Source organism: Bos indicus, chromosome 27, assembly GCF_029378745.1.
Source record: "Bos indicus isolate NIAB-ARS_2022 breed Sahiwal x Tharparkar chromosome 27, NIAB-ARS_B.indTharparkar_mat_pri_1.0, whole genome shotgun sequence".
Classification (NCBI taxonomy): Eukaryota; Metazoa; Chordata; class Mammalia; order Artiodactyla; family Bovidae; genus Bos; species Bos indicus.
Genome location: NC_091786.1, coordinates 37,844,724 through 37,854,309, shown reverse-complemented (window position 1 = coordinate 37,854,309; position 9,586 = coordinate 37,844,724). Strand labels below are relative to the sequence as shown.

At 46.4% G+C, this 9,586-nt stretch overlaps 1 protein-coding gene across 5 annotated transcripts in view; it reads left to right on the top strand.

Annotated features, from left to right (window-relative positions):
• The first annotated feature begins 212 nt into the window (after nt 1-212).
• INTS10 (integrator complex subunit 10) overlaps nt 213-9,586 on the top strand; it is a 33,659-nt gene continuing 24,285 nt past the window's right edge. The window contains exons 1-8 of one of the 5 annotated variants that reach the window (XM_019953498.2): nt 213-574; nt 1,295-1,362; nt 3,923-4,026; nt 4,775-4,914; nt 6,826-6,907; nt 7,376-7,516; nt 8,092-8,263; nt 8,724-8,893. In XM_019953498.2, the coding sequence (XP_019809057.1) occupies nt 446-574; nt 1,295-1,362; nt 3,923-4,026; nt 4,775-4,914; nt 6,826-6,907; nt 7,376-7,516; nt 8,092-8,263; nt 8,724-8,893 (1,006 nt within the window). In that variant the 5' untranslated portion in view covers nt 213-445. The remainder of the gene's footprint in view (nt 575-1,294; nt 1,363-3,922; nt 4,027-4,774; nt 4,915-6,825; nt 6,908-7,375; nt 7,517-8,091; nt 8,264-8,723; nt 8,894-9,586) is intronic. The other 4 variants (XM_019953499.2, XM_019953500.2, XM_019953501.2 and 1 more) reach the window with 4 other exon arrangements.

Here is a 9,586-nt window from a genome sequence, read left to right as displayed (position 1 = left end):
GGCGCGGCGGCAGTGACACGTGGCCGAGCGGAAGGTCCTAACAAGCAGCCCGATCGCCGCCGGGACCGCGGGACCACAACCCGCGCAGACCTTTGGGAGCGTCCACTCCGCCGGTGACCCCCGGCCGAGGGGCTCCTGGCACCGCCCTGGGCCCACCCCCGCCTTTCCGGCGTCTTGTGGCCGCCCGGGCTGCGAGCGCGCAGGCTCCTCGGGGGCACAGGGGTTGCGCCCCGAACCTGCGGACAGGCTCCCGCTGCTCCGCGGCCTCGGAGATCGGGACGCTCCCGGGGAGCTGCCCGCCCGAGGCCCCGCCAGGCGCAGGCGCGGAGGCCGCCCGCAAACCCGGAAGCGCTCGGTGCGTCCCGCGCCGGCGTAGTAGCGGCCCCGGCGGCGGCCAGGCCCGCGGCATCCCCCGCCCCGAGGTCCGGCGGGCTCGGGCCGCGTCATGTCCGCCCAGGGCGACTGCGAGTTTCTGGTGCAGCGAGCCCGCGAGCTGGTGCCGCAGGACCTGTGGGCCGCCAAGGCTTGGCTCATCACGGCGCGCAGCCTCTATCCGGCCGACTTCAACATCCAGGTGAGGCCGGGCGGGCGTGCGGGGGGCGCGGCTCCCACTGACTTGCGCCCCCCAGCCTCCCATCCTCCCCGAGAAGCCAGCCTGGGGACTCCGGGTCGGCTGGCCGGGCTGGGGCCACGGGAGCCTCAGCTGCCCTGCAGCCGGGCCCGCGCCGGGTGCCGCGGGGGAAGGGCCGCCCGCGGGGGCGGAGGCGGGATGGGGGTGTCCTGGGTGCCTGCGCGGGCGAGCTGGGGCGCGGGGTGCTGACCACAGGAGCTCACCTGGGCGGTGGCTGCTTGAAGGGGGGAATGCCGCGGGTCTGCAGTCACCGCCGCTGTGCGTAAAGGTATCAGAGTAGCATGAACCGCAGAAACCTACACACCGTTCCCGGGAACCCGATGATGAAGGCGGCGGCCTATTGGGCGCCGGCGACCTCGGATCCCGTGCCTGCACTAACCTGGGCCCGGGTTGTGAGCGACCGAGCCCTGAGGCTTCATTGACCGGGTGTTGCCCGACCCTAGGACCTCCAGGGGCGGGACGGCGCGGGCTCTGAGGGTCTGTGTCGCCAGGTGATGCTCGACCTTAGGACCTCCAGGGACGGGGCGGAATGAGGGGGTGGGGGCCTCTGATGGTCAGTGTCAGCAGGTGGTGCCAGATCCTAGGCCCTCCAGGGGTGGGGACGGTGGAGGAGCAGGCCGGGAGGGGGGCAGAGGGCCTGACCCCGCCCCGGCTGTGTTGCAGTATGAGATGTACACCATCGAGCGGAATGCGGAGCGGACGGCCACCGCCGGCAGGCTGCTCTACGACATGTGAGTGGGGAGCTTCCCCGACCTCCTGGGGTGGGGAGTTGATTTCTGTCTGTCGAAGAGGGAGTTGCGGGGAGGTCTGAAGTTCTGCGGGTCCGGTACCTAAAGCGTACTTTTTCATGGGTCTAGGCCTTCCGTTAGCTGCAGAGAAGTCTAACTAGGTCTTATTCTTGTTAAAACTCTTCTATTCAGTCATTTATTTTGGAAATAATACACGCTCTTCTCAGAAGTTTAGACAGTACTGAAGCATAGAGAATAATGAGTGGAAGTCCCTCCTGGCCTCAGCACACACAGCACACATGAGTAGGTTCTGGGGGAGCGGTGGCCGCAGTGAGCGCTACTGCTCACCCACCGCGATGGACCCTTTTCCAGGTCAACATGTAAAGATCTGTTTAGTTCTTTTTCACGTCTGCAGAGCATTTCACCCCTCTTTTATTGGGGGACATTTAGGGAGCTTCCAGTTGGTTGAGATTATATTCAAGAGTGTCAGAAAGTAATTTTGTACTCAGGTTTTGGTGTTTTTCTTTAGATTCTTCAACATAGGTTTGCATAGTCAAAGGGTGCGTGGATTTTAAATTTTGATGTACTATCAGACTGCTTTCCAAAAAGTGCCATTCCTGTTTACATCTCCATGGCCAGTGTGTAAAAGTGTTGCTTTCCCATAGCGTTGCCAGCACTTGGATATTATCAGTCTTTCCATCAGCTGTTAATTTTCACCAGTGCCACAGGAGAAAGGGCTTCCCCAGTGGCTCAGCAGTAAAGAATCTGCCCACAATGCCGGAGATGTGGGCTCGATTCCTGGGTTAGGAAGATCCTCTGGAGGAGGGCATGGCAACTCACTCCAGTACTCTTGCCTGGAGAATCCAATAGACAGGGGCGCCTGGTAGGCTACAGTCTATAGGGTCGCAAGAGAGTTGGACACGACTGAAGTGACCATGCACTCATGCGCAGGAGAAAACAGCATCTTGCTATTTTTAAAAACGTGTGTTCAGTATATTACTAGTAAGACTGAGTATCTTTTCAAATGATATTTGGCTATTTGTATTTTTTCTATGATTTGCCTTTGCCCATTTTTTCTTTCTGAATGTTGAGCTTTAAGCCAACTTTTTCACTCTGCTCTTTTACTTTCATCAAGAGGCTTTTTAGTTCCTCTTCACTTTGTGCCATAAAGGTGGTGTCATCTGCATATCTGAGGTTATTGATATTTCTCCCGGCAATCTTGATTCCAGCTTGTGCTTCTTCCAGCCCAGCGTTTCTCATGATGGACTCTGCACAGAAGTTAAATAAGCAGGGTGAAAATATACAGCCTTGACGTACTCCTTTTCCTATTTGGAACCAGTCTGTTGTTCCATGTCCAATTCTAACTGTTGCTTCCTGACCTGCATATAGGTTTCTCAAGAGGCAGGTCAGGTGGTCTGGTATTCCCATCTCTTTCAGAATTTTCCACAGTTTATTGTGATCCACACAGTCAAAGGCTTTGGCATAGTCAATAAAACAGAAATAGATGTTTTTCTGGAACTCTCTTGCTTTTTCCATGATCCAGCAGATGTCGGCAATTTGGTCTCTGGTTCCTCTGCCTTTCCTAAAATCAGCTTGAACATTTAGAAAACTAAGATCATGGCATCTGGTCCCATTACTTCATGGGAAATAGATGGGGAAACAGTGGAAACAGTGTCAGACTTTATTTTTTGGGGCTCCAAAATCACTGCAGATGGTGACTGCAGCCATGAAATTAAAAGACGCTTACTCCTTGGAAGGAAAGTTATGACTAACCTAGATAGCATATTGAAAAGCAGAGAAATTACTTTGCCAACAAAGATCTGTCTAGTCAAGGCTATGGTTTTTCCAGTGGTCATGTATGGATGTGAGAGTTGGACTGTGTAGAAAGCTGAATGCCGAAGAATTGATGCTTTTAAACTGTGATGTTGGAGAAGACTCTTGAGAGTCCCTTTGACTGCAAAGAGATCCAGCCAGTCCGTCCTAGGGGAGACCAGTCCTGGTGTTCATTGGAAGGACTGATGCTGAGGCTGAAACTCCAATACTTTGGCCACCTCATGCTAAGAATTGACTCATTGGAAAAGACCCTGATTCTGGGAGGGATTGGGGGCAGAAGTAGAAGGGGATGACAGAGGATGAGATGGCTGAATGGCATCACTGACTGGATGCACATGAGTTTGGGTGAAATCCGGGAGTTGGTGATGGACAGGAAGGCCTGGCATGCTGCGATTCATGGGATCGCAAAGGGTCGGACTGAGCGGCTGAACTGAACTGAACTGATTTTTTCTTTGGGGAGGTTTTTTTTTTTCCTTGTTTGCTTTTCAGGAGTGCTTTACATATTATGGTCATTTGTCTTTTCGCTTGTTATAAAAGCTTAAGTCTATTGTAAGGACCCTCATTTTTCTTAGTTTTTATTTTTATATCTTTATTTTGGTTTGGTTTATCTATGTATTCACTTGGGATAAAGAAAAATGTGTTTTTCTGTGATGCTACTGTTTTTACTTTCTTTTTTGGATGCTATATAGAATCTGACATTTTAATTTAATGCATTCGTTTTTAAAAATAGGTTTGTGAATTTCCCAGATCAGCCGGTGGTGTGGAGAGAGATCAGCATTATTACCTCAGCATTAAGAAACGATTCACAGGATAAACAAACCCAATTCTTAAGAAGTAAGAGCAAAGTGATAACGTAATAGTGTATAACTTACTACTTCCAGAATGTCAAATTGTCTGTAGTAATTTCACACAAAAAAAGCCACATCTGTGGTATTGGTACCCATGTATGTATTTTGTTCTTGGCCTCTACAGATGTCACTTGGTCCCTTGAGCATTTGCTTAGAACCCTTTAAATTTATTAATGGATGTGGATATTAGCCTGGGAACTGAATATATTTTCACAGATTCTGCAGTAATCAGAAAGCATATGTAGATTATGCAGACCTCCACAGAACAGGAGAGAATCTTTTAGTAATTTATGACCTTTCTCATTGACCTTCATTCTGTGTTGGGTGCCATAGCCAATCCAATATTTCAGATTCTGGACGAAAAAGGAAGTAGATGGTTCACGCCATTTCAGCTGATGTGCATGCTTTTTATCTCAGCCGGCAGCAAGCACTGTTGTGACCCTTCCCAGACGTCATTCTTCTCTTCTAGATCCAGTGCGGCCTCCAGATATTTCGCGGTCATTCCACAAACATCTTATGCCCAACACCCTGACCTGGAAGCCTTCCGGGTTGTGGGTGAAATCCGCAGTAGCAGTTCTTTTACTTAATGAATCCCAAAGATACTTCACTTATATACTAAGAAGCGGTTCTTCACTCAGTATATCCCATTCTGTGCATGACGACGCCTTCTGTCCTCTTTCGATTCTGCATTTTCTTTCTGAAAGACTTCACAAAGTGAAATGTATTGTGTACAGGTTTATTTGAAACTCTTCCTGGGCGAATCCAGTGTGAAATGTTACTGAAGGTTACGGAACAATGCTTCAACACTTTGGAACGTTCAGAAATGCTGCTTCTACTTCTGAGACGCTTCCCTGAAACCGTGGTGCAACATGGGGTAAGATAAAGTTGATCAGTGGAGTCACAAGTGTGTTTAAGAGCTAGAGTGTGTATATTATTCTAAAGTAGATTATTCTCATTCTGAGGAGTGCCAGGAAAGATTGAACTCAAATCAAAGGAATCCTTGTTGGTAAAGCTAGAAGGATGTCACTGTTACCAGACTCTGAAATTCCAGTAGAAATTGTCTTAGCAGAGTAAGGAAATAAGCACCAAGCATGACAGTGCTTTTATTGTTGTTGCTCTTGTTCAGTCGCTCAGTCGTGCGCGACTCTTGGAACCCCATGGACTGCAACACCCCAGGCTTCCCTCCTCCATTATCTCCCGGAGCTCGCTCAAACTCATGTTCACTGACTCGGTGACGCCATCCAACCGTCTCATCCTCTATCATCCCCTCCTCCTCCTGCCTTCAATCTTTCCCAGCATCAGGGTCTTTTCCAGTGAGTCCGCTCTCATATCAGGTGGCCAAAGTGCTAATTATTTTCAATTTGTAAAGTATAGTAGAGTTTTTTAAAATAATCTATTTCATAGTTTTCAACTCTGTGTTTGAATTTAAAGGCGCACCATAGTTGGTAGTGTGAACGGGCACATTCTTCACATGGCTGTGCCGTGTGGTCACTTTTTTCCCTGCTCTGCCCTTTCCTCATACGTCCAGTCGTTACTGAGTGTTGTTGGCAGACACTAGTCAGCGTGCGGTCGCTCCTGGAGGTGGACAGCATCCTGCTTTGCAGCTGCGTTCGTCACTTCCCATCGCCTGTAATGGAGAGCTGGGCTTCAGATGATTAACTCTTAATTCAAACCCTTTGGCTTATTCTTTCTGGCTCCACTTTCCTGGCTGCTGCCCCGGTTAACCTTCTCTGTATCTCTGTGTGTTAGTTTCAAGGGGCTGCTGTAACAAAGTACCAGAACCTGGGTGCCTTAAAACAACAGGAATGTATTCTCTCACAGCCCCAAATCAAGGCATGGCCAGGGCCGTGCTCCCTGTGAAGGCTTGGGGAGGACTCGTGCCCATCTCTTCCTGGCTCCCGGGGCACCAGCAATCCTTGTTGTTCCTTGGCTCTTGGCTTCATCATCCGGTTCCCACCCCTGTTGTCATCTGGCCATCTTTTCGTGTCGTCCCTGTGTCTGTGCAGGACCTTATAAAAACACCAGTCATTGGATTACGACCCACCCTGATCCCGAATGACTTCATCTTAACTGATTACCTCTATGAAGACCTTTTTTATAAGATATACATGCGAGATCACATCCTGACGTTCTGAGTGGACATAAATTTTGCAGGGGGCAATGTTCAACCTAGAGTCCTCCCTGACTTTAACTTCGGGCCTCGTGTAATCATTCACAGGGTAACCCCTCCTCTCACCCCATGTCATCAGGTTGCAGGGAAGACAGTGTGGAGGTCTTGGTGGGTTTGTGCAAGCCAGCTCTCCACTGGGCTAGGGTGTCAGAATGGGACGGTGGCCTGCAGACCCAAACCGCTCTGTCCTACCTAGTCCAGGCTGTGCGACTGGCTACTCCTGGCAACTCTTGCAAGTGCGAAGTTTTGTCTACATAATACATCTTGGTGTAGGGAATAAAGTCAGTTTCCGAATTTCTTAGAAAAATCTCTTCATCTCTGTTATCATTCTGTCTAACTCCAGTGCTTCCATTAAGTTTTTTAGACATTTGATTGGTGTTTTAATTTTACTGGTTCAGAGAATAAGATGACAGATGAACGTGGGATTCCCTTCCGGGCAAGGTTGCTGATGGATTCTCTTGTTTTCTAGCCTTTAAAGTGAGAATTCTTGTTTCTCAGGGAAGTTTGAATATACAAACTATGTTGTAAATCAGTAAATCAGATGCACTGTTTCTTCCTGTAATTCGGACATCTGAAACTTAACACGTTTAAATGATGAGGTGTGTTTTGAAACAGGTTGGCCTTGGGGAGGCACTCTTAGAGGCTGAGACTATTGAGGAACAAGAATCTCCTGTCAACTGCTTTAGAAAATTATTCGGTAAGAAAAATTGCATCTCGTATTAATTCCTTATGCTCAGTAGAATGTGCTGGGGGTGTCATTTCAGAAATAAGGTCATTTGTAGAAAGCAAAGGAATTCTTCATATTGTGGGATTTAAATCCTTGTTAATTTTTTTGGTTCAGAAAGCATTTTAACCAACTTCTAAATTTTTGTTATGTAATAGTTAATACCTCTGAAAGAATACATGTAACCATGTATTGGGGTGTGAATAATAAGAAATAATAATAAACACCTGTCACTCATGATGTAACGTCTTCGTCTCCTTGCTGACTCCGTCCACTAGCGTCCCTCTACATTGCAGTTTTCAAATAACTGTGCCATAAGGGAGTTCTTTTCTTCCTATCTACTCTTGGCCAAGTGAACTAAAAACTAAACTTGGTTTTTGCCAGAACCCAAGAGCAGCCAAACAGCTTAATCAGTTTTTCCTCGTTTTTCCTTCTCAACAGTGTGTGATGTCCTTCCGCTAATAATTAACAACCACGACGTTCGGCTGCCTGCCAATTTGCTGTATAAGTACTTAAACAAAGCAGCTGAGTTTTACATAAATTATGTTACTAGATCGACTCAGATAGAGAATCAGCATCAAGGTAAGTGGGAATAGCTTGCAATTTATTTTTTTGTCCTTTTTCATTTTGTAAAATTTCCAGCTCAGAAGTCCCTCAGTGTTTTGATTATTCTCCTCTGGATATGTACCAGTTTGATAGTCTTTTTAAAAGAGGGTTCCTAGAAAAAAAACACTACGCTTAAGAGAGAAGACTTTTCTGGAACCAGCTTTACCCCTCGATTGAAAGAGTGAAGCTGCTGAACTTGTAAGGTTAGCTTCGTACGTGGACCCAGCTCACAGGTCCCTTCCTGCTCCCCCAGGGGTGGACACAAGCGTGTTGAGGTTCTGTGTTCTTGCCTCTTGCATGGGAAGTCAGACCTTTTTTTTCTCTATTAAGTACCAGCCACATAAAGAGTAAGTAGTGAGGCATCCATGGCGGTCCAGTGGTTAAGACGGCACTTCCAGTGCAGGGGGTGAAGGTTCGATCCCTGGTCGGGGAACTGAGATCCCACATGCTGCGGGGCATGGCCAAAAATAAATAATAAAGGCTTTTTTTTTTTTTTTTTAAGTAAGTAACATTAATTAATTGTAAACTTTTTTTTTTTTTTCACATCTCAGGTGCTCAGGAAACATCTGATTTAATGTCACCGAGCAAACGTAGCTCTCAGAAGTACATAATAGAAGGGCTGACGGAAAAATCGTCCCAGATTGTGGACCCTTGGGAGAGATTGTTTAAGATTTTGAACGTTGTTGGAATGAGGTGTGACTGGCAGATGGATAAAGGAAGACGGTAAAAACGCGTTCATTTCCAAGACTGCACAACAAATCATTTGATAGCATAATCTCTAAAAAAGTAAAATACTTTTTTCTAGAAGCATATAGTATGTGGGTATACCTCTGTCAGGGGCAGTTCTGTAACTCTCAGTATTTATGCAGGAGTGTAGTTTTTTACTTCATTAAAAGATTCCCAGGGGAAGCATGGTCTCTTAAGGTGCTGTTGAGTCTGAGCTCTCCTTGGTGCTTAGAGGAAGGAGAACCTACTTGGCACATTCGTGTCAGGAGCTCTTGTCCTGATGCTGCTCTGATTCAGAAGGGGAATTTGCCTCCATCTGTAGACAGTGGAGAGTAATTCTACCTACCCAGAGCCACATCCGGTAGTTGTAACGGTTCTAGGCGCGCTTTTCCCTCGTAGACGTTTTGCTGACAAGCTCAGAGTAATTAAATAATTTGTGTTGTCCTTCATCTTTCAGAAGCTATGGTGACATTTTGCATAGAATGAAGGATCTCTGCAGATACATGAACAACTTTGATAATGAAGCTCATGCAAAATACAAAAACCAAGTGGTTTATTCCACGATGCTGGTCTTCTTTAAGAACGCATTCCAGTATGTCAACAGCATACAGCCGTCTCTCTTCCAAGGTTGGTTTAAGAATTTTAGAGTGTCCCGGACCACTGGCTTCGTTGAGGGTGGTGAAGACGATGAAAATATTCACCTTAACATTGTTCTTGGGTCCAAGTAACTGCCAGTGCTTTTATGAGTTGTTGGTTTTTATGTATGTTTTCACTAAAAACTTCTGTATCAAAGGATGCGTGGTATTCGAAACTAAATACAGATATTGAATGCCTCTTTTTAAAAAGCAGCAGATGTAGCAGAGTGTTGACTTAGGTTTCACAGTAAATTCTCAACAGACAAAGATTTTTAAAAAATAATATGTATGCATATCAAGTCTAGAAAATGTGAAAAATAGAAATATCACAGGGTGAAATACCCAAGATGCTTCCAGTCTAACATAACTCTCAATTTTGCATATTGCCTATAGTATTTCGTACATTTAGATTATCTTATATGTTAGATTATCATATATTTAAATAATGTATGTGTATCTTTGTAGTTTTTCTGTTGTTGGTAGTTCTATGCTTTGTGATCATTGTAAAAAACTTGGTAAATAACGTAAGAACAAACACAAAGAAGGAACTTGCTTTGTCCACCAAGAGAGACGTTTATTAACAGTCGGGTGTATACCTGCACAGTTTTTATTTCTGTATATGTTTGCTTATTTGTTTAGCTAATTGAGACGATAGTGGTCATATTTTCACACGGTACTTGAGTAG